Below are 26,033 nucleotides of genomic sequence, written 5' to 3' on the forward strand. Positions count from 1 at the left end.
TTGAGTTCTCTGTTTTCCCAGAGCAGCGGTAGGTCGAGCTCCCCTCTTGGGTTGAGAGCTGGGTGTTTGCCCCCTCTGCTAGATATTTGTTATTGTAAGTGTGCATGTGAAGTCTTTGCGCACTTTCTAAAATCCACACTGGTAAGTTTGCACGCTAGTACTCTGCATTCTGTTGCTACTAGGGATCTGTTGAGACAGTTCCTTTAGCAAGCTTATATGAGAGCAAGCGATAGCCCCTGTGTGACAGACCAAGACTTAGTATGATGCTAGGCTCTTGGTCATATCCCTTTAAAGGAATCTATTCTTGATTCCAAGCCTTGAGATCTACCCTGGGCCCAGGAGTCTGGCCCTAACAGGCAAGTTTGGGTATGAAGCCTAGGCCTTTGGCCGTAAGGAATAATGTAATGGACAGGCATCTCACGTCCCATGGTCAACTCCCATGGAAATGGTAGAGTTGGTACTTGCCTGCACTCCCCTCACGTGGGTATACCGTTCCCCATAGCTACCGAAAGAGGACGCAGTTCGAAGTTCCCCTGAAAGGGAACAACTCAGGTTATTTGTTAACCATAGTTCCCTGAGTAGGAAACTAGACACTGTGTCCTCTAGCTTCATGTTCTCCCGGAGCTTATTTATACTATAGTCGCACCGGTAGTGACGTCATGGGCTATCGCCGGTCAATGTATTGTTGGTGTTTTTCAATGTATGCTTCAGACACGGGTCATGACAAGGCATTCCCCTAGAGCAGCGTTTCTCAAACTGTGGGGCGCGCCCCACTGGTGGGGAATAGAGACGTGACAGGTGGGGTGCGCCAAACGGGAGGAAATTTTCCTTTTTATGCCTTTTATGGTAACGTGAGATCAAATCTTCCGGAATCTGGAGCAAGACCACGCACTAGACTAAAGAGTGACTGCGCGGTGTGTGTGTGTGTTCAGCGCTGTCATATATCACAACCATGCAGTGTTTTCAACCTCATAATGTTTGTTTTAGGTTTCAGCCATTTTAATACACATAAGCACTAGTGAAACAATACATTTGGAGGTTGTAATACACACTGATGTCTGTGGAAGCAGCAATAACAATCTATTCAAATATAATTTGCCGACGTGTGTTATTTACATCAAACAAACATAATGGAAGTAACTATAAAGTTAACTATATTCTTCTCGGAGTTCACCGGCCACTTTCTTGCATGTATGTCGGGAGAAACTGATGGCAGACAGGATTCTCTGAACTGCGTCGCAAAGAAACATTGCGCCCATCTCACGTTATTTATCAAGATTATTTATAAAGGTTTTTAAACGACCAAACACACACACACACACACACACACACTCACAAATGTTTGAGAATCGGAATATCAGATAGTAGATGCCATTGTAAGCAAGTTTGTGAATATTTTGAAAATAAAAAAGGAAAAAGGAAATTAAGGCGATCTGTTATTGTGGCTGCGGTGTGTCACGTGACAAATTACGTGTCGCTATGGAAACATTAAGCGGGAATGTTCTAAAATAACAGTCGCCTTGAAAAAAACAATAACAAAAGCACTTTTATTTTCTTTATTTTTGAACATTCTGTTATTTTATGTATATAGTTTGTATTTTAGATACAACTTGTAACTCTGATAATACTTGTTAGTTCAATAAATTGGAACATGTTAAGCTTGTTGCGCATTTCATTAGCATTGTGTTGGGGCGATGGGGGTAGGTGGGGCTTTAAAATCCCCCCTTGTCTAAAGTGGGGAATGACCAAAAAAGTTTGAGAACCACTGCCCTAGAGGATGCAGTGTCTCATTCCCCACTCAGGGAACCATGGATACATAAGTAACCCAAGATGTTTTTCTTTCTTTTTTTGACTGAATACAAACTTCTTTGCTTTTACTTTTGTAGCTATTTTACTAGTCGGCTCCTGATGCGATTTCGTTTATTGTACTCTGAAATTCAAAGTGTATTTTTTTTAAACTGGTAATAAAGCCATATATGATCACTCCAAAAATTACACTGATTGAGGTGAGTACCGATTCAGCTATATCCAATGAACAATGAGGCCAGTATTTTGCTGCCTGTCTTGAATGGTGGACTAGCATATAGCAGCTGTTATGTTTATGGAGGCCTAGCCTCAAAGCCTAAGGCCCTAGGCCAGAGGTCTCCAAACTCTGACCTGGAGGGCCGGTGTCCTGCTAAACTCTGCAGTTTGGAGACCCCTGCCCAAGGCAATGGCAGCCCTGTAAAAAGACTCTCTCTCTGAATTGTGCAATAGTTAAAAAAAATATTTTTGATGTTTTTGCTGCTAGGCCTAAGTCTACTGCTAATATTCTTTTTGTGAGTGAGATTTCATTTTCATGCATCTGTGATGATTAATTATCACCACATCTCTGTGCAAAATGAATGTACTGTTAAAAGTACTATCTAGTGATTCTTTTTTATAAAGATTTCAGTCAGACCCTAATTTCCACTCTCTTCCTAATATGGGCCCAACTTTTTACTTTTTTTTGACGGTTTAAAAAAAAAATTCCCACCTCAAACAAAAATCACACAACCAAAATAACAAAACAAAAAACAACCAGACCAAAACAAAACAAAATCAAACTAAACAAAGAATAATCCAAACAAAAAACAATAATTACCGAAGCAAACTAAATGGAAAAGAAAACACAAAATTAAATCACAAAACAGAAACAAACCAGAGAACAAAACTAAACAAAATTAAAAACAAACAACAACAAAAAAAAAATTATTTAAAAAGTGACGTTTACTAAAATAAATGAAAGTGTTGTGTACTGTAAAGGCTTCAGACCTTGGGCAATCAATGGCAGTAGCAGGGTGGACAACAGAAGGCAATCAAAAGTCCTGCCAGAGCATCGCTAGCTGAGAGGATGTGTCAGATGTCAACAGCATGAACACACCACCAACAGCCGTCAACACAAACACGGTTCACCTGCACAGCTTCTCCTGACAGAAGTGTCGAGGGCAACTTCATTTTGTGGAAGCGTTCAATTCACCCAGCCTCAAATCTACAGGAATGCACAACTTAATGAATGGTTTGTTTGTAGCCCATTGATACAAGTCAGCCTGTTTCTCAGTAAACACATATATGAAATGAGAGCTGGGTGCTATTGCAGGGCGGCTGCAGGATAATTAAAACGACTAAATAAGGCACTGAGGGTCCTCCAACTAACATGAATCTGGTGGTGAACCTTATAACGCCGGCTGTGGGGGTCTCCGCTTTCCCTCCCATAGTGATTCATTAACGTTTAACTGATGGACAACAAAATAGAGTTACATGATGCCAGAGATTCATTCACAACAACAGTTACCAGGTAAACAGCTCACTCTGAAACAACTAACAATGGCTGAATAACTACAAAAAAGGAGAAGAAAAAAAAAAAAGAATGGGGGAAAAACAAGACAGGGAATTAGACGGAACATTTTACCATTTGTTTTGATCAGTGCAAAAAAATAAATAAAAGCAAAGCTTAATTTAATTTAGTCTTGCAATACAAGGCTGTGTCCAGAAGATAAATCGTGAGAGATTGTGGAGGGTCTACACTGAACACTGTGTGGATCTGAATCTGATATGATGGCTTCCCATGCAGTGGAAGTGAACATAAATTACTTTAGGTTCAATGTGACATTCAGTGAACATAAACAAGATAAAGCAGCAGAACAGTGCTGTCTTTAAGTCAGATGGAAGTTTTAGAAGGTCTCTGGCCTCAACGATGGAAAGACAAACCTATAAAACTGCTTACTGCGGTAGCTCATCATCACTTACTGATTAAAATTCATTGCCTTACGCTTACATGTTTTTACTCATTTACTAAGCCTAATTTGTATATAATATTATTTTACAGTTTAACCGTATTTTTGATCAAATAAATGCAGCCTTGGTAAACAGAAGTATATATATGTATATATTAGTGGTGGGCCGTTAGCGTGCTGCGTTAAAGTGAGACTCTTATTGGGCGATAAAAAAAAATATAGCCGTTAATCTATTCTCAAAGTTGGGTTGAGAGCTGCGAGCTATGATGACTTTCACCTTGATATTTTAGCGTGGATGTATACCTAGCCGAATCTGTAGGGGGCGAGAACGAGTCTTTAAACCTGTGTGTATGCCTACTGTGAAATTAACACATCAAACGTGACGTGCTAACATGGATGCAGCTGAAGCAGGCGGCAAGGAAGTCGAACGGAAGTTGAAGTCGGCTGCGTGCTGCCATCTTGTAGCAGAACTTCACTTGCGTTAGCATCCCATTGACTTCCATTCATTTTGTCGTCACTTTGACAGCGAATAACTTTACATCTGAGGCATTTAAAGACTCTGTCGTGTATCTTTGGAAATAAATAATGGACAAACAATGTATAAAGGGCTCCATTACCTTCTATGTTACATTATGGCCCCGTAGAAACTGTTTTTGTAAAAATAGGCTAACGCTTGCGTCACAACCACTCGACTCTCTGTCGCATTACCGTACAGACAGGAGGAGAAGCTCGCAGGCAATTAACTTAATATGGCGTTACATTTTAAAATACTATACAAAATAATTAATCAGAATAATTACTCCTGCTCATTCACGCCAAAGAACTCCCCGCTCAAGCTCGCCGTCTCTGCAAGATTAACGATGGCAGTTTGCACGCACAGCTACTAGAAGATTTACATCTGTCAGACAGGTTGCTGACGTCGTCAAGCTTCGTTTGAGTCTGCGCGTCAGAAACGGAAGTGCTAAAAAACATTAAAATTGGGCTTCACTTGTCTCAATTGAGTTCCAATGGGGTCGCTGTGTCCATTTCTTTTACTGTCTATGAGCTGAAGCTGCCGGGTTTGCTTCAGGGGATTTTTATTTAATTTTTTAAGAAGCTTCCCAATGGAAACCTCAACAAGACGCACGCTGGTACTCGGTACGTGAACAATCGCTGCACTGCTGCAGACGCAACGCTCCTGGAATGCACTGATGAGCACTCAAATGAGCCATTTTAATCTAGATTAATTCCAAGATTACAGTGAGATTAATCCAGATTAAAAAAAATAATCTATGCCCACACTCAAATGCTGGAAACAGAGCGCAGGATAGCATCTCACATTGTGAGACGCTACCAAACACACTAAGTCACACTGACAGGACGTGTCTTTACAGCACACACACTGTAGCTCTCAAAAGGTAATGCAAGATAATCTGCCTCTCTCTCTCACACAAAATGCATCTTATACAATCTAACAGCCACTCTGAAACATTACCGGATTACTGTTTGTGTCTTATTCATCTATTTTGAGTTCAGTTTCTGCTACTGAGTCCCATTTTATTACTTAATTGGAGCTTTGGTTAATGTGCGGTCATACAATCACATGTCCAGCAAAATAAAACATTCATAAATAAAAAAGTCCACTAAACCAGTTAACGTATATATATCTAAGGTATCTATATTGATACCTGTAGTTTAGCAACAGTATTTCATAAACCAGATGAGCAGGAAGTGACTGAGCTGCCACATTTCACTTCCCATGTTCCTCTGTTCAAGTGCAGATGATTCTGGACTCACTCACCAGAGCAAGATTGAGTGGGAGTAGAAATGTCAAGGTGGTCGTAAACTAATTATTTATAAGTAACTTTTCTTCCCCAAGGTCCACTTATAAGGTTAATGAAGTTCTCTGTCACAATTTTTCCCCATTTCCTCCCCCTCTGAGCCTTAGATTTAGACACAAAACATATGTAGCAAAAGATTTTTCATCTGTATTGTGTTGTCCAACCAACAGTGTAAGATTTGGGAGACCCAATCATTTTGTCCACTCAATGGCTTAAGTTTGAACGGCCATTTTGTCCAAAAAAAAACTGTGTGAGATTGAGGCAACAATATCAGTTGTCCAACCAACAGTTTGAGTTTTGGGGCACCATGAGTCTGATGCAACACTATCAGTTTGCTCAACCAATGGCACAAGTTTGGGACAGAGTGTTTCAGGAAACCATTTTCTTAGTTTCTTTATTATTGTTCTTCATTAGTTTGCACCACTTCAGCATAAAAGCGGTCTTCAGGTAGATAAACTTTTAGGTTAAAATATAAATACCACAGAAGAACGTTTGATGAATCCATTGATGGGGCAAAAACATTGGCAATACAAACCTCATGCCTTCAGTAGATTTGTTCTGGTAGTTGCAGTAGAGCTGTGGAGTTCCCAGCATGGCCTCTGTGAATACGGCCAGGAAACCCAGGCTCTCTACGAACAGAACTGAGTCCAGAAGCAGATACGTCACATAGGCGGCCAGCACTGTGAACGCCAGCACACACTGCAGGTAATCCACAAAACGACTCCAAGACCAGAAGTAGTTCCAGTCAAAGTCTACAATTCAGAAAGAAAGAAAGTGTGCATTAAAAATATGTGCATGAAATACTACTACTCATACTGGTTGAAATGTGTCAACTAGACACCCAAGGGGACTTTTGTACACCATCGGTGGTATAGGTTAATGAAAAGCTTTAGGGGAACATTTTGAGCACTTATAGGCAGTATTTTCAATATACATTTTTTTTTTAATTAAAAACTTTGTGAAAAAAAAAAAAAAAAAAAATTGCATAATTTTTTTTTTTTTTTTTTTTTTAGATATTAACAAATGTAATCATTTAACCAATTTATTTATTTTTTTCCAACAATACATTTTATAGAACATTGTAACACATATACATATATACACAATATGCATGAATTATGCTTAGGAGTGTATTAGTAGGGATGAAGGGTTGAATCATTGTCAGATAAATCAAGGGAAACAATGCTAAATTCAAAACAAACAAATACATGAAAATAGACAAATAAACAAAGTAGCAATTCAATAATTACATTATTCAAAATTTGGGGTTGGTAAGAATTTTGAAATGATTTTCAGGTCTCTTATGCTCACCAAAACTGCATTTATATGATGAAAAATACAGTAAAAACAGTAATATTGTGAAATATGATTAACATTTCAAATAACAGTTTAATACAGCAATACGTTTAAAAATGTCATTTATTCATGTGATGGAAAGTGCTGAAATTACTCCAGTCTTCACTTCAGAAATCAGTATTATAAGCTGATTTGCTGCTCAAGAAACAATTCTTATTTATTATCATTTTTTAAAAGCAGTTGTGCGGCTTCATGTTTCTGTGGAAACTGAACAATTAACAAAACCTCTCAAGCTACAGTATGAGACGTGCATTGCACATATTTATTTTTTTTGTGCAGTGAATTATTGACAAATTACAAAATGAAGTACCCAAATCTGCAATCTAGGTTCTGCGTTGGGGACCACACACCCAGAATGAAATCTGGATCCTGAATTACAACCAGTTGTAAGACTGTAAGTCCCCCTTTAAAAATAATCAAGGCAATCAGCAGGGATGAATCTGACTGGATTCTGACCTATAATAATCTACTTCTGCCAATTATTTAGGCCTCGTCGATGAAGGTTGAACTCAGAGAACTCATAAGCCTGTAAGTCAGCTCTCCGTCTATCCGTCGGTGGATGAGAAGAGCATATCTAATCAAATCACTCTGGGAGCTTCAACAACGGTTACTCTCATAAAGCGCCACTGGAAATGTCGAAGCCACAAAGTACAAGCAGAGGCCAAAACCGAAGCACGAGGACCACAGTGACATCCAGAGTGTCATGAAAATGTCAGGGCATGTGGGACAAAGTTGAAAGAGAAGAGAATGACACAAAAGAACAGAGTCCAAAGCACTGCTATGACGGGTCTAAATGGACTGAAGCAGGGAAAAACACACATATTCAGTGAATAAATGCAGAGCTTTTATTCAAACATGATCCCAGCAATTCATTGCTTGTGTGCCTATCTCTTTGGTTGCCAGATGTGCACACAAAACCTGCTGAAGAGGGGGCAGTATGGCTTAGATACAAGTGTGTTTGGGTAATCTGTTTGTTTGGGTAGAACGGTTTACATCCAAAACTCTGCCTCAGTATCTGCAATTGTGGTTTGCTCCATTACTTGCAATATTTGCTTTCAAACAAAGTTTGAACAAACCACTAACCCTAGAGTAGCGATGTATGATGTATGAAGCTGCCAAAACAAGCTGTCTCTTACTGATCTACACAACAAAATCATGTGCCCAAATTCATTAAACTAGAAGCCAATGGGAAATCCGGATGGAGAAAAGTCCATCGAGAAGACTATATTTTGTTGCTGAATTTTGTCATGCAAATACGACTGCACCATAAACAGCAATTTAACACAGGTACATTTTGTGGAGTAACATATTTGATACAACATTTTAAGGCTTATATAATATGATACAGGAGAATATGGAGCTAAACTCAATGAAAAATCAACTCAAATTTATTCGGAGGAGCAAAATATGCAATTTGGTGCAATAACTGATATTTATAGGGCCAAAAGTAAGATACAATTCTGATAACTTATATAAGTACATATATATCAGTTGTCACTCTATATCTCCCAATTTCATTGAAAAAAAAATGAAACATATTTAAATATTTTGTTTAGTTTTGTTTTGTTGGGGCAAAGCATTTAACACAATGCAAAACAGCATAATTTACAATGATGTCTGAATAATCAAGTAAACCTAAGTAGAATCAGTCCAGTAAGTGCCACATTAAGACATTACTAAAAATATAAAAGTTCTTTTGGTTGCACTTTATTTTACAGTATGTGTACTTATAATGTACTTACCTAAGAAAGTTATATAAAGGTAATATAAGATAACTTGGCAGCACTTTATTTTACAGTCTTGTTCCCCATGTACATACTATGTATTTATTATAGTAATTACAATAACTATGTAATAACTAGGTACTAACCCTGAACCCACCCCTAAGCCTAACCCTACCCCATGTAGTTACCTTGTGTTACCAGAACTTTCTTAGATAAGTACACTGTAAGTACAGTATAAGTACATGTTAGTACACGTACTGTAAAATAAAGTGCAACCGATAACTTCATGGGTAAAGGTTAGGTTCAGGGTTAGTACCTAGAGGTTTAGAGGCCTTAGAAATTCCAGTATCAAATATTCTAGGGTTTAATGTCTTAGCAACTGCACATCTATGCCCTGGCAGCCACCCAAAACACCAAAACAAATCTAGTTTTCTAATAAAATCAGTCGCTTGAGGCAAAAGGGCATTACGGAAATATCGAACAATAAGAAGTGACACACCTGTAGGAAGCATTTAGAGAAGGCATGACTAGTTGTGTTTCGCATCATATATGAGGTCAGCTGTATTACTCTAAGGCACGGAGCCGGTGTGGGACTCTCAGAGAGCTGTTGTGTCTTCACAGCTCACACAGAGAACAGACATGAGTAACTTTACCACTCTCTGTCATGACGAATTATCTTAAACGCTCCTCACAAGCAATTCTGGAAAATCAACTCGGCGTTAATTCCCATGATGCAAGACCGGAAAACATTTTTAATATCTGATGCACAGACAACGATAAATGGATAATGAGAGAGAAAGAAAGTGAGGTCAACGCTTTCCCTGTCTAAATGTGCATTATGGGTAACAGAAGCAGCAAATCTGATCTGCGTAAAAAGTGAAAGAAATGGCACATTCAATTTTGAAAAGGATTTATGAGGCATGTCAGGATTATGATTTTTTTTCAGTCTGAGTTTGAGAAAGTTTCCACTTGCCTTGAGAGAAAGATATTAGGTTCAACCATATGAAGAGACATTCACATTTTTCTTAAGTTTTTGCTTTACGATGAATCTTGTGAAATTACATCATGTTCATGTCTATGTAAAAAAGTAAATTACATATATATATATATATATATATATATATATATATATATATATATATATATATATATATATATATATATATAAAATTAGCTCTCATAATGAATTTAGATTCCTTTTGAGAACTGTAATTGTCAATGCAAAAATCTACTTAATTTACTTAAAGGTACAGGTTGTAGGACCTGCCGCTAGAGGGCGCACTACCAAAACAATAACAATCATGTGGTTTGATGATGCTAAGAAGGAGCGTGGAATGATGGGATTTGTTGTTTTCTAACCAACCGCTGACGACCATCAATCAGACGGAAAGATAAATCATGGATTTAACGGATGAGGTAAAGTTTTATAAATGTTGTTTTTGATGTCATAATTTTATTATATTGAATTAGACCCGAGTAATGGAAGGTTTACAACTCAATTCATAATAAACGCGAGTTCAACAATTTGCACGAGTAGATTACATACAAAGTCAATGCAAAGACTATGGATCAGACGCGTCCTTGCAGGGGTCTAGAGACGTGATGCCCCGCGTTTAGCGTGTATGCCCCATGATACTAATCTTGTTGATCGTTATAATAGCATAAATTTTCTGTAAAGATACGAATCAAAACAACTCGCCTGTCGAGTAAAACCCAAGCGAAATCGACATCTCTTTCTAGTTGAAGTTTGTCGCGAAGCACTCTCCATCTAGGAAATGCAACACCGATATTAATCCTCGCTCTTTTTCTCTTCTTGTCCTAAACTCTTCTTGGGTCATTTGGTTGGCCGTACGCTTACGTTTACGGGATCTGTCCTTGTCGACAGAACCATCGGCAGATGGTAAACAGTAATTATGTTCCATAAATAAGTAACACAATCCACCATAAAACAAGAAGAAGTAAATAAGGAACTGCTTGAAGCAAGCTAGTGGTTTGCTGGACGCTAGACACTACTTCTGCATTTGTCCACGACACTGTTGTCATGTCGTTTCTACGTCAGTTTGGGCGGTAACAAAGGGTAACTAATGTCATTGACAGCCGACTGCACTGCCCCGTGTCACTGTTTAGAATGGGAATTTTCTCATGATTTACAAGTAGTTGAAAACATTAGAAATATTATTAGTAATCAGCCGGACAAAATATATAACACTATCCTAGTGGTTTTTGGAAATTTTACTGCAAATATCTTACAAATTGTACCTTTAATGTATGTATATTATGTGTGTGTGTGTGTGTGTGTGTGTGTGTGTGTGTGTAGTTTATCATTATTATCAATGGTGACACTGTTGTTATTAATTACCATGCCATGGTTATTTTCTATAAAATTTTGCATAAAAGGCAATACAACAAATATTACCATAAAGTTAAAAAAAATCACTATTATTTTATTTCATTTCATTTATTTAAATTTTATTTAATTTTATTATATTTTATTTTATGTGCTTAATTGTCATGAAAATTATGTAGAAAAAAAATCCTAATGGTACTAAAATAAATAGTCTTTATTTTTGACTGAATAAAACGGTGATAACCAGCTATTGTCTGAGTGGTAAAATGTTATTGCTCTGGAGAAATCAGTTTGACAATATGAGAGCCGTTGATTCAAGCCTGGCAGACTGCTATCTAATCTGCACCATCGGAGGAGAACCAGGGCCGGTTTATGACTTTTCAAATGGATTTATTGAATTATTGATATTTAATGACAGTGGCATTTCAGATGACATTTTACAATCAGATCAGTTACTGTGCTTTTGTCTGCTTCGTGATGGAGAACACAGGAGTGAGGGAAGTCTGTGTGCAACAGAACATATTCTAGCTTGACAGAAAGATTATGAAAGAGCAGAAAACATTTTCCAACAGAAAAGAGAAATCTCAAGAAAATGACTTCTGTGATATTTTAATAGGAAGACTGCTTAGGATTCAGTCAGTGTTTCAAATATGGGAGATGAATGATGTTATCAGTAACTATAGTGTCAACATAACGGTCCATAAAATGCATCTTTAATTTTTTTAAATACCTTCTCGTGTATCAGCACTTCCTCCTTCTCCAGTTTAATATGCAGATAACTAAGAGGAATTCACAAGTATACTGAAGAGAAAAATACTGCTCTGTATGAACGGCTAAATAGTCAACTACTGGCCAAACCTGTTTGTTGAACAATGGAAGACAGGGTGGGGTGGAAAGACACAATTGGGGTTTTTGGGAGGCCTTTCAAGTAAAAAAAATAAAATTGTATTTAATAAAAAATTATAAAAGTATTTTTATTTAATACAATTTTACTTTATTTTAAATAAATTCAATTAATAAAAACTATTTAATGTATTTAAATTAAGTTTAATTATTAAATTAATTAAAACAAATAATTACACATTTAATTACATTTTTACTTTTTAAAATAAAATAATTATTTCAATTTAAAAACTACTATTATACTACTTGGTTTTTAATTAGAATTATTTTTTTCTGTAAAGTATGTGTGATATCAGTTAAAAAAAAAGAAAGATTTTTGTGTATTATGTATTGTATTATGTATTGGACATAATTTATCTTTGGAATAAAGCGCACTGATCAGTTGCGCACACTAAGATCAGGACAGTTTATTTAGAAAACAAATGGGGTCAAGTTCTCTCATTTCAGTTATGCATGATGTAAAAACGTCACACTTCCTCAGCTGCTACATTCTTTGCAATGCTTTGCATCAATATTATTATGTATTGATGTCCTACTACATCTTGTCTCTGTAAGGAGTATTCACACTCTGGAGGGACACCTGCCGAAAAGAAAACCGCACACAGTCTCAAGCTGTCCTTTCACAGGAAGCTGCTCAAAGAGAAGCCTTTGGTAGGATATTTATAGATCTCCTTCAAATTGTGCCAAGTGCTCTGTGTCTGTATCACGACTGTCATGCTACACCTTCTACAGTTCAATGCCTTAATATAACGAGAGCATCACTGTCTCTCGCCCGTAGTTGACTATACAGTACTTGTGTATGTAAGAATTATGTGTCTGTTAATAGCTTTCCATGTGGCAGGCATCGCTGAAGGGAACAGGATCGTCTGGAAAACACTGATTACAGCAGCAACCTGGAAGAAACCAGCAACACCTACAGCTTGGCTGTGATGCAACTGGAGGGCCATGATACTGGAGATACCAGCACTCGCAGACGCCAACCAGCAGCCAATCAGACACCAGATGCCAAACAGCAGCCAATCAGACATCGCACATGCCAGACGCCAACCAGGAGCCAATCATATACCAGAACACACCAGACACCAACCAGGAGCAAATCAGACACCAACACAAACCAGATGCCAAACAGCAGCCAATCAGACATCGCACATGCCAGACGCCAACCAGGAGCCAGTCAGACACCAACACACACCAGACGCCAACCAGGAGCAAATCAGACACCAACACAAACCAGACGCCAACCAGGAGCCAATCAGACATCGCACATGCCAGACGCCAACCAGGAGCCAATCAGACACCAGCGCAGCCAGACGCCAACCAGGAGCCAATCAGACACCAGCGCAGCCAGACGCCAACCAGGAGTCAATCAGACACCGCACACGCCAGACGCCAACCAGGAGTCAATCAGACACCAGCACAGGCCAGACGCCAACCAGGAGCCAATCAGACACCGCACACGCCAGACGCCAACCAGCAGCCAATCAGACACCAACACACGCCAGACGCCAACCAGGAGCCAATCAGACACCAGCACAGGCCAGACGCCAACCAGGAGCCAATCAGACACCAGCGCAGCCAATCAGAAACCAGGACACACCAGACGCCAACCAGGAGCCAATCAGACACCAGCACAGGCCAGACGCCAACCAGGAGCCAATCAGACACCAACACAGGCCAGACACCAACCAGGAGCCAATCAGACACCAGCGCAGCCAGACGCCAACCAGGAGCCAATCAGATACCAGAACACACCAGACGCCAACCAGGAGCCAATCAGACACCAGCACAGGCCAGACGCCAACCAGGAGCCAATCAGACACCAACACACACCAGACGCCAACCAGGAGCCAATCAGACACCAGCACAGGCCAGACGCCAACCAGGAGCCAATCAGACACCAGCGCAGGCCAGACGCCAACCAGGAGCCAATCAGACACCAACACACACCAGACGCCAACCAGGAGCCAATCAGACACCAGCACAGGCCAGACGCCAACCAGCAGCCAATCAGACACCAGCACAGGCCAGACGCCAACAAGGAGCCAGACACCAGCGCAGCCAGACGCCAACCAGCAGTTAATCAGACACCAGCACAGGCCAGACGCCAACCAGCAGTTAATCAGACACCAGCAGATGCTGTCAATTTCACTTTCAAGTGAAATACTGTGGTATATTCAATAAGAACCTGGAAAGCTGAAGTTGAATAGAAACTTGATTTTATCCATTGGGAACAGACTGGATCGAAGTGGTAAGATTTAAACTCTATTCTGATTTCTAACAAGCTTGCGGTATGTAATAGAAATGTCTGTTACTGCAAGTTGGCATGAAGTAAAAAGTTTATTTTTATAAATATTTGGAATTATTGTTTCTTCTAATTTTTTTTTTAATTTTGGGAGTCAAACCTCATGACATTTTATCACTAAATTTTTTTTTAATAGTTGTAAATATTTATTCTTTGTTTATATTGTTGTGATTATTTTTATGATTACTGTAATTCCTCAAATAAAAACCAGTAGTCAAATAGACGCCGGGCCTCTTATAGTGGCCGGGGTCAACTCAGACAAAAAAGGCGGGTCTTAAATAAAGGGCTGGGGATGAACGTACATGCCCACTGCCGGAGGGTTTCTCGTTCTCGAGTCAAGAACCGGTTCCATCGGTTTTCGGATCACCAGTACACTGAAACGAGGACAGTTTCTGTCGGACTGCGCATGTGTGATTTAGCGTGAAGCAGAGATTCTGCCTCTAATAAAAGCCTGCTTCAAATAAAAGCCTGTTACCTTCTGCAGTTCAGGTAAATAAAGGCCCCGGCTTTTATTTGAGGAATTACGGTATTTACATTCATTTTTTATGTAAAGCACTTTAAATTACCACTGTGTATGAAATATGCTATGTAAATAAACTTACCTTGCCTTGACATTATACCACCAAACAACATAACTTCAATCAACTTTAAATGAACTATCAGTATTTCATTGTATTTATGTATGTATTAACTTACAAATACATTACAAATATCATGAATTATTGAAGAGTTGAACCACATGATGTTTTACAACTGAAATGTGACATATTATAATTTGAACTGCCTGAACTAATTTCAGATTTTTTTTTAACAAATATCATGATTGTTTCTTTCTTTTATAAACATAATTACATTATAGAGTCAAACCACATGACATTTTACAGGAAAACATCACAATTTATACTGTGAACTAACTTTGCCTGAACTAATATCAGCATATTTTTACAAGTATCATGTACGGTATTACGATTTCAGAAATATAACGTTTTTTAGGGAGACAAGGGGAGAAATACAACAAACAAACAACATAAGAGTATATAATTTGCATTAATGGTTTTTACAATTATCTTGAAATTTCATAAATTATTTCTTAAAAATATGTTTTTGAGGGGTTGATCCATATGACTTTTTTACTCTGTCAACTAACTTTACCTGAACAAATATCACATTAAAAAAAATATATAAATAGAAATAATGTATTAATATTTCATAAATATCATTACGCTTTTGGGAAAACAAGCCACATGGCTTGAACTAAAAACAGTATTTTATTACAATTTATTGTTACATTTTTAAGGACTTGAACCATGACATTTTAAAAACCAAACATGACATAAGTTTGTGAAGTAATTTTACCTTAATTAATTTTTTTTTTTTTTTTTTACAAATATGTATTACTATTTCATCAACTACTGTTTTTTAGGAGTCAGACCACATGAAATTTTACAAGTGAGTAAAATTACATTTATAATTTGAACTAAATTTCAGAAATGTTTACAAATATCATGTGTGATGAGTGATCTATTTTGTGTTTATTTTATTTTTAAAGTTTGATTTGAATGTTTGCCGGTTCCCGCCTCCTTCTTCCCATACTACGAACGTTTTTATTTGGTTACATCATGAATTTCTTATTTTAATAGCATTATGTTTTAGAGGAATTTAACCACATGACATTTTACAACCCGACAACATCACTTATGATGATATGAACTAATCAGGCTTTGTCTGAACTAATATCAGTATTTTAACAATACCAATATCATGCATTCATCAAGTATTATAATCATGTATTTTTATGTCATAAATGCTCAATTTTGGGGGAGTTAAAATACAAAAGTATCACTGACATAATTTTACAACATGAACTAAGTTTGCCTTATCATAAAAATGTCAAATTATCTAATATTTTAAGAGATTTATTGACCTTGGCACACAGTCATGATGCTCTGCTTCTTTCTTCTTCATAGGAGGGTTGTATTCAAGTCAATGGATGTATGAATTGCTTTTTAATGGATTTTCAAAAAGAAAGAAAGAAAGAAAAAAGTGTGTGTGTGTGTATGTGTGTTTCGCCAGTTGTTGGTGTAATACAATAATAATATTCTCTGAATGCAGTGGAAGAAAAGCCATGCACACACACACACACACGTGCACAGATCCTGTATATGTGTATAAGTGTGTGTGTGTGTGTGTGTGTGTGTGTGTGCAGAGGGCTCAGGTAAAAGGCTGTGTGGAGCTGGAGGCTGTGCGTGTGGAAAGGGCCGGATCAAAGCGTCAGTTGAGCGTGTGTCACACTGTACGGTGTGTATTGAGCGTCGAGGCACTGCTATACCCCGCTGTGTATGTGCGTATCGCAGCTGCCAGCGGGGCAGTGTGTGGGAACAGGCTGCCACGGCTTTTAAACAGCAACCCCACCAAGCTGGTCCTGTTTTTCAGCTCACAGGCACAAGCACAACTGTACAACACCGATACTACACCACAAACAGAGGAGAGCGCTGGAGACACTCCTTCCACTGTTGAAGCAGGACTTCAGGGCAAGCTGGCCAACCAAGTGCAACTAAACACCCATATTTTAGTCTCTTTTTACAAGCTAAGTAAGTCAGAATTTGGCGTAAACAGAATGAGAACTTGGATCCCTCATGCCTTGTTACCACTGTTCAGGCTGGTGCTGGTGGTGTAATGGTGTGGGGGATGTTTTCTTGGCACACTTTAGGCCCCTTAGTGCCAGTTAGCCATTGTTTAAATGCCACGGCCTACCTGAGCATTGTTTCTGACCATGTCCATCCCTTTATGACCACCATATACCCATCCTCTGAAGGCTACTTCCAGCAGGATAATGCACCGTCACAAAGCTCGAATCATTTCAAACTGGTTTCTTGAACATGAAAGTGAGTTCATAAATTAACACTGCAGAAACAGCAGACGAGCTGAACGAGACGCAGATTCTCTCTCCGCCAGCAGGTGGAGCTTCAAGCGTTTCCTCAGTTTCTGCTGTTAACAAAACAGTGCTGCACTTATGAACTTTAATATGCATTATACAGAGCCAAGATGAAAAGAAAAAATACCATCTAAAGACCATAAATTCTCCTCAGACATACATTCATATAAACACCTACCCCTAATTAAATCACGATTTGTTTAGCATCTCAACTGGTTTGAATCGTCACATATTTGAATCTCGCAGTCAGTCAGGCAGACTGAGCTGTTTTTGGGAAGTTTAAGAGAAAACATGTTTAGTTGAAACACCCGGTTCTCTGATAGTAGCGACTGGATGCTAACTGAAGCCTATAGTAGAGAGAACGTAGCAGAGCGAGACTGTGAGAGGAAGGGCCAGCGTCCATTACATTTATGTCCATTACTGCACGACCACGAGAAAAAAGACCAGACTGGATTACAGACGTTCACCTGCTTCAAACCTGAACGACGGACAGCACCAGGTTTACAGATATGGACAGAGAAATTGCGATCTGAAAGCACTGACAGCACTGCGATAAAAACTCGGACTTATCGAGTGCTCGGATATCATATCAGACCTGCTCTCAACAACTAAACTCTCCGTTCCTGCTTGAACTTTGACCTCTGGATGGATCGGAGCACACCTTCATTATTCGTTTCCACTGGATCAATGCGCTTACGAGCAAAGCAGCAATTAGCAAACACCTCTCAGACTGAGATCTGAACACACTTCTAATGAGGAGCGTGAGGGAGAGAGAGAGGGAGAGAGAGAGAGAGAGAGAGAGAGAGAGAGAGAGAGAGAGTGAGCAAAAAACAATGAATGGAAAAGTTGCTTGGCAAACAAAACTGAAATAAAATAAGAACTAAAATTAAAAACAATTATATGTAACTGTATATTTATGGGCACACTAATAGAGGAATTCGATTTAGTACTGATCTGCAGTACACTTATTACAGGGAAATCCCTGCTGGAGAAACCTGAGGCTCAGTGTCTTGAAGGGCCAGTAAAAATAAAATCGGTGCACATGTGCAAAAAGTCACCAGAAAGCTGCAGAGTGCATCAATCCGACTGTACAAGATCAGATCTCAGGAATAAACCAGTATCGCCACCTGCTGTTCGTGTAGAGCAGGGTGCCAAGAGCTTCAGTACAGTGAAACATGTCTGTGTCGTGAATCACGTGACAATGCAAATGTTATCAGCAGCCAAAGCCACATGACGCTCTTCTGAGAGTTACAGGGTTAAATCACAAAGCAGCGATATGACAATCAGTCAAATGAGCTGTTAAAACCATGAAAACTGTATTATTTCAAAAATGCTTTGTCGGATTAGTTCAAGTGAGCCATACACAAACTGATATCAATTAAAAAGCAATTCATGTTCATCTGTTTGCATGCAACACTGCAATTTCAGCATCCAAATCAACAGAATACATGCAAAACTGCCTCTATCACTCACTAACAACACATGCATTCATTCTTATACACTTATGTGTGTTATAGATACATGCAAGTGAAACTTCAGGGTTAATGGAGGTTAATGAGTGGATTAGAGGAGCGTATGCTTCTGTCCAGGTCATACTGGGAGGAAATGAGTGGAGGATGATGGGAAGGGGAAAACATCTATAATACCAGACTGGTGTTTTGTGGGCAACACATCAGTACATACCCAGAAAGAGCCTCTTAGGAACTTTGATATCTTCATCCTTACTGTCTGTTGCTTCAGACAAATAAGACAAATAAACACAAAATAAGAACTGGGAGAGAGAGAGAGAGAAAATAGATTGCAACGCTCCATCTTCTCCAGGACACAAAAAGCCCTGAAGGGATGAAACTCATGAAAACAAGTCATATTTCTACCTAAAACCAACAGTTAAGGAACTCTTTTTATAACGAACAAGAAAAAGACAACAACATATTATTAAGAGCATTGTGATGTGTGGCAGCGTATCATTATTTTCATGATAATTAGTTTCATTTTTCTTAAGCAAAACGTTATCATTTTTCACTAGAGTTTGGGTTGAAATATTATGAGTCAGATGCACTACAAGTCAAGCGTTTGAAATCAAATCATATTTATCATTGAACATTTTATTGAAAGAAGTGTCTTATACTTACCAAGGCTGCTTTTATCCATTACAGTAAAATAAGTAATGTTGTAAAATATTACTACAATTTTAAATAACTTTTCTATTTCAACACATTTAAAAATTGCATTGTGCACGGTCCTTCAGAAATCGCTCAGCTGATTTTTTATGACCATTTTAATTATAAATCATACTCAGTCTTCTGAATGAGACGTTTCCCTCAAAAATATAAAGCAAAGCTGTTTTCAACCGATGATAATGTTTCTTGGATCATGTGACACTTAAGCCTGGAGGAACGATACTGAAAATTCAGCTTTGCATCAAAGGAATAAATTACATTTTACAATACATCCAAAAGGAAAACAGTTCTTCTAAACTCAAATAATATTTCACAATATTATTTTTTACTGTATTTTTGGGGGTCAAATAAATGCAGCCTTGGCAACAATGACAGACGTCTGTCAATTCAGAGGTCAGTTCAAAATGAGAACATGACAACCTTAAGACGTGGCTTCATTTTACAGCCGTTTCTTGATTCATCTGCTACTTTTAAACATGCTCCATCTGTCGAGAAGCTGGAGAGTTTGTATGTGAAGTCTCTGGCTGTCACGCTGTTGTCTTTACATCAGTGACAAGATCTAAAGACAACAGTCGACCCATAAAGACAGACATGGCTATGACTTCACACCAAAGGATAAAAACCATTCAAACAGGATGTCCTGTGCAAACAGAAGAGTGGGAGACTATGAGCCTTGACAAATGTGTCCAAGGAGTGCTTCCAGATAAGCATAGCACTTCAGCAGTATGTACACTTAGTTTGAAAAATTAAAACTATGACATACTTAACACAGCACTTAATACATACATATTACATTCCAAACTCGGCTAGAGGGAACAAATGAATCTTCTGGTAAGTTTGTCACACACCCCCAGTGTAAATAAACCTGAGACTGATGTTGACCAAGCAGCCAGCCGATCAAAGTTCATCCTCCTCAGAGGCAACCTCAAAGAAAGCCCCCGATCATGTGACTGAATTCAATAGGCCTTAAACCAACGGACTGAGCAAGAGAATTTCATAAAACTTTAAAGAAAGACACATAGGAAAAAATTGATAATTGATTCATTGATGTGGGAATAAAAAAAGCTGTGAGTGCTGAAACAACATCCGTGTGCTGCTCCACACACACACACACACACACACACACACTGAAGAGAGTTTGGCACCTGAGAAGGAGCGGCGTTTGGTGCTGAGTTCAGTGGCCATGCGGACGCTGGTGCACAGGTTCAGCATGATTAACATCGTCATGATCATGATTATACTCTGCCAAAGCAGCGGAGTCTCAAAGTAACGTCCAAACCTGAAAAACAACAACACACACACACACACACACACACACACACACACACACACACACAGTTCAGAGAAAAGCACCAAATATTATTACATGATCTTCTGACCAATACACTTTCATCACACACTGGACATTTCTCTTCAGACTGCATTTCTTGTCTTGTTCTAGACTATCTAATTTCACCAAGAGCTAAGCAGCTCTTTCCCCTTCGTTTATGCAAATCAGCAAGCTTCGAACTGAAATTGTGGTATGACTGTAAACAATCATTTTACAGAGATTTCCATTTGACACCACCAGGCCTTGAAATTTATACACTTAAGTTTTATTATTATTATTATTATTATATATTTTGAGCAGTTCTCCCATTTAGCCACTGCATTTTTAGTTATGTAATATCTGAAAGATATTTGATTAATCCAAATAATTTAGGTATCCTTCATTAAATTAAATATCTTTCAGGAAAATAAACATATATAAAAATATTTGTGTGTGTGTGTGTGTGTGTTTGTTTGTGTGTGCTTGTTTGTGTGTTTATTTACATATATGTAAATATATGGCTAAATGGAACAACTGTTCAAAGTTCCTAGTGAAATATACTATATTTTACATTTAATTTGTTATTTTTATATTATATTATTCCATTTTTCAGGCCTGTAAATGTCAATTTAAAGATTCTCAAGATTTCTATTACTGTGGAAACCCAAATCATTACAGAAACTTAAATGTGATATGAAGAGTTTGAAGACATATGAAGAAGAAACACTGAAGATATATCACACACACACACACACACACACACACACACATGATCCAGTATGACATGTTTTAAAGACTGTTGTCTTATAAATGCCTCTTTATAAATACACATTAAAGTGGATTATGGCAGATCAGTGGATGACGTGCCATGTGTTTCCTCATGTAGCTGTCCTGTAGTCAGATATGGTGTCTCCAGACATGAAGGATGAGATATAATAACTCACCTAAAGAGTATTCTCAGTATGTTGGCCACCAGCAGCACCAGACACACATATGTGGAGAACCCCTCTGCATTCTGGGTCCTGCGGATGTCCCTGTACTGAGGGATGTATGGCACCACCCCTCCAAATATGATGGCAACAGATGCGATCCAAGACACCGCTTGATAAACAGCATACATGATCTGATCCATAACCACTTCATCCATCTCTGAGAGATGCAGCTGCTGTCTCTTACAATTAAAATCAACTCAATGCAATGACTAGCCCACTAATGTCACGAAACATAAATAATTACGATTTTTCTGTTCTGTTTACATTATAAAATACCATTTCTTGGCGATTACTGGATATTTAATACTCGGAAAAACAGCAGTAAGTGTACTTTCATTGTCCCAGTCAACATCCACTGATTCAATAGATCTAATTCATTCAAGATATTCCTATTTCCAGCGAAGAAGTACTTGCTAAATCGAGGGGAACAGATCCTCAGCGTGGGTCCATATAAGATGACGTGTATCTTCTCCGTGCAAAGAAAAGCAGAGTGCTGTAAAACATTTTAAAGCCACTGTGATCCTCTCTGCTACTGCTACAGCTCAAAACAGTACTTCCGTGTTGCATACGTCACAATCCGCTCATTACATATTCATGACACGCGCGGTCCCGTCGCCAGTCGCTTTCCTTGACGCGCGTTTGAAAGAAAACTAAATATACAACCATTTGTCATCGATAAAACCCTGTATTTAGGCATTTTTTAAATGTGGGGATCACATTTAAATTTACATAATAGACTCAGACGTGACCTCAAAATGTTTCATATGTGTGACATACTTTTAGTGTCGTTTAATCCCCTCGAAATCCAGATGAAGCTACATGCAAACCTCATGATACATAATGCATGGTATCAAAATGAAATAGCTATTATTAGCAATCTGTAATTCGAAAGATTTATCCTCCAGGGCACTGGAAATCACATTAATATCGTTTAGCTAAGTGACTAAAGGGTTAAATGTGGACACATGTGTAACGTGAGGGTTCGTTATGTGGTGGTAGATCACTCTTTATAATAATGAACAGCAGAATGGAGACAGAAGACTTCAGTCAAGCGGCACTTTTACTGAACACCGTCACAACAACAACACTTCCTTCCACACGGCCTTTCACGTGACATCACTAACCAATCAGAAGCAAGGACTTAAACTGAGATAAACGTGAGTGAATCAGATAGGCAGATTCAGCAGAATATCCTTACTGCATTAAATATGTAAACACATAAAGGTGTAAATAATTAACTGACTAAACATTGTAAATATACTTCTAGTATATTAACTCAAATATAAATCATATTAAATTCTAAACATTACAACTTTCCAACATGAAATATGACCTCCACTTCTAAACCTTACATTTCCTCCCCCACCCACAAAAGAAACGTCCCCGTTTCCCATCAAATAAACAAGTAACATTCACCACAGCAATAAACCAACTGTATCAGTTCAGAACATAGTCCTTAAGGAATCTTGGAGGTCTAACTGAACGTTTCCCAGGGCGTAGCAAAGAACCAGACGCCTGAGGAGTGGAGGGGGCAGTGTCAAACTGGCTTACTGGGCCAAAGGAGGGAGCTGAGCAAGACTGAGTCAGGGGAGAGCGGGATTGGGGCTGTGGTCGGGGTTGTGGATGGCCAGTGGGAGGGACTAATGAGGGAGTATTGCCCTGGCCAGATAAGGTGTAACTCCTCGTGGCTGCAAACTTTAAAGGCTTAAAGGGCAAAGCACCTGATAATGCAGTCAAATGAGGGAGTTGAGACTGCAAAAAGTCACGTGTAGGTGTCTCATGTCCACAATCTGGCACAGGAGCATAGTAGGGTCTGAGACGGTTGTAGTGGACAATCTGGGACTTATCAGACTGATCCAGGAGATAGTGAATCCTGTATGTCACTCCAGGAGAATCCACATCAGATCCTAGGCACTCTAATATTTCAAAGGGGCCTTTCCAGTGAGGAGCAAGTTTTTGTTTTGCTGTAGTGGGGTCATTTAACCAGACAAGGTCTCCCGGAACATAGGGAGTGTGCTTAACACTCTTGTCATACTGTCGTTTCTGCTGATTGTGGGCATAATCTCTGTTCCATGCAGCAGAACTGAAAGCGGACTGAAGTTTCTGTGTCAATTGTGCAACATAGTCAGCAGGAGAACCCGTAATAGACAAAGATGGTGTGTTGTTAGGTAACAGCATGTTGACAGGCATCCTGGCTTCATGACCATGTGTGAGGAAGAATGGTGTGAATCCTGTTGTAGAGTGTGGGTTGGTATTGTAAGCCAAAGCAACTTGGTTGAGGCAGTCATCCCATTCCCCAGACTGCTGAAGAAGTGTCTTGGCTAACTGATCAATAAGTGTCCTGTTGAACCTCTCAATCATGCCGTCACACTGAGGATGATATGGGCTGGTTCGTGTTTTCTGCACGCACAGCAGGTCACACAGATGTTTCATCAGGTCAGACTCAAACTGACGTCCCTGATCAGTGTGAAGCATTTCCGGAATACCATGCTCACAGATGAAGTTTTCAAACAGACATTTCGCTACTGTTATGGCGCGCTGGTCTGGAATGGCATAGAGGTTGACATACTTGGAGAAATAATCTTGGACAACAAGCACATACCTGTTGCCACGACTCGTGATGGGGAGCTCAAGTATGTCAGCTGCGACCTTTTGGAATGGCTCAGTAGCAACAATTGTTTTCATTGGAGCTCTCTGATAAGGTGTGGGACTCCGTCTGGCGTCACATGGAGTACATTGCTTGCACCACATCTTGATGTCACGTGACATAAAGGGCCAGTAGCACAGCTGTTGAGCACGTTTCAGGACCTTATCAGCAGATGAATGACCAGTTACAGGATTTCCATGCAGCATCTGAAGAACAGTGTCTTTCAAAGCATGAGGGACAATCAGTTGATGGAGCACTGATGTTGTGGATGGGTTGAAAACTTTACGGCAGAGCACACCATTATGAAAAGTAAGTCTGTGGAATTCTTGCCAAAATGCTTTCTCAACAAGTGTGCGTTTTTTCATGCGCCAGTATGGGGGTTTCTGTCCCTTAACTGTCCAGCTAATAACCTCTAACAGTACGGGGTCTCGCTGTTGTTCCCTTTTAAAATCCTCTTCAGGGAACTGCAGCACAAATGTGGAGGAGACAGACTGTTGAACACACTGTGAGGAGGTCGGAGGAGATTGTGGTCCAGTCAGGTTACAGCAAACTGGCTTTGTATCAGTACTGCAGAGGCTGTGATGTACAAAACTGAACGGACTAGACAGACTCACAGGACTCAGATTAGAATGTCTCTTGTCAGAGTGCGGATTACCAAAAGCACTGGAGGAGGTGCTCTGCTCAGTTGGTCTGATGTCAGCAGGGCGACGTGACATTGCATCTGCATTGAGGTGACTGTGGCCATCCTTGTAAATTACAGTCCATTCAAAAGGATCAAGTTCAAGGGCCCAGCGTGCACGGCGACCAGTTCTGTCATTGTCAATCGGTATTTTCCTGAGACCCAGGAGAGGTTTGTGATCAGTTACAATAACAAAGGGCTGTTTGTAAAGGTAGTGGCGAAAATGTCGCACGGCCCAGACAATGGCCCAGAGTTCTCTGTCATATGTTGACCATTTTCTTTCTGCTTTTGTGAGAACATGACTAGCATAAGCAACCACTTTTTCTTGATCCCCTTGCCTCTGAGCAAGCACAGCACCAATTGCAGAGCCTGAAGCATCTGTGTAGAGGGAGAATGGCACAGTGAAGTCAGGGAAAGAAACCACTGGAGGGTTTGTGAGTGCATGTTTCAGATAAGTGAATGCATCCTGACATTGAGAAGTCCATTGGAAAGGTGCATTCTTCTCTGTGAGAGCATGTAGAGGAACACTGTGATGTGCAAAGCTTCGGATGAATTTGCGGTAATATGAACAAAGTCCCAGAAATGCTCTTACTTCTGTAGCTGACCGTGGAGTAGGCCAGTCTTGGACACTTTTCACATTCCGCGGGTCAGGCTGAATGCCGTCTTTGGATACAACATGACCCAGAAACTGTACTTGATCCCTGGCAAAACAGCATTTTGAGGGATTCAGCTTCAGGCCACTTGACTGGAATCTGGAGAGTATTTCTTCCAGGTGCTGGAGATGTTCACTGAAAGAGCGGCTGTAGATGAGGACATCATCCAAATACACTAGACATGTTCTCCATGGGAGGCCACGAAGTACCATTTCCATCAAACGCTGGCATGTGGCTGGAGCGTTGGTGAGACCCATTGGCATAACTTTAAAGTGATAAAGGCCACTACCTGTTGTGAATGCTGTTTTTTCACGGTCTTCTTCCTGCAGCTCGACTTGCCAATAGCCATGTTGTAGGTCCATTGTGGAGAACCAGGCAGAGCCCGACAAAGCATCCAGTGCGTCATCGACTCTCGGAAGAGGGTGGGAATC

General features: G+C 39.4%; 1 protein-coding gene across 2 annotated transcripts in view; it reads right to left on the bottom strand.

The window, feature by feature from the left end:
- Positions 1–22,521, bottom strand: part of LOC127935525 (solute carrier family 66 member 2) — a 35,726-nt gene extending 13,205 nt beyond the window's left edge. Inside the window, exons 1-4 of one of the 2 annotated variants that reach the window (XM_052533466.1) lie at positions 21,576–22,521; positions 20,468–20,601; positions 18,826–18,876; positions 6,111–6,327 (exon numbers count right to left, since the gene is read on the bottom strand). In XM_052533466.1, coding sequence (XP_052389426.1) covers positions 6,111–6,327; positions 18,826–18,876; positions 20,468–20,601; positions 21,576–21,778 — 605 coding nt within the window. In that variant the 5' untranslated portion in view covers positions 21,779–22,521. The remainder of the gene's footprint in view (positions 1–6,110; positions 6,328–18,825; positions 18,877–20,467; positions 20,602–21,575) is intronic. The other variant, XM_052533467.1, reaches the window with a different exon arrangement.
- Between the last annotated feature and the right edge of the window lie 3,512 nt (positions 22,522–26,033).

This window comes from Carassius gibelio, chromosome A19, assembly GCF_023724105.1.
Source record: "Carassius gibelio isolate Cgi1373 ecotype wild population from Czech Republic chromosome A19, carGib1.2-hapl.c, whole genome shotgun sequence".
Taxonomy (NCBI): domain Eukaryota; kingdom Metazoa; phylum Chordata; class Actinopteri; order Cypriniformes; family Cyprinidae; genus Carassius; species Carassius gibelio.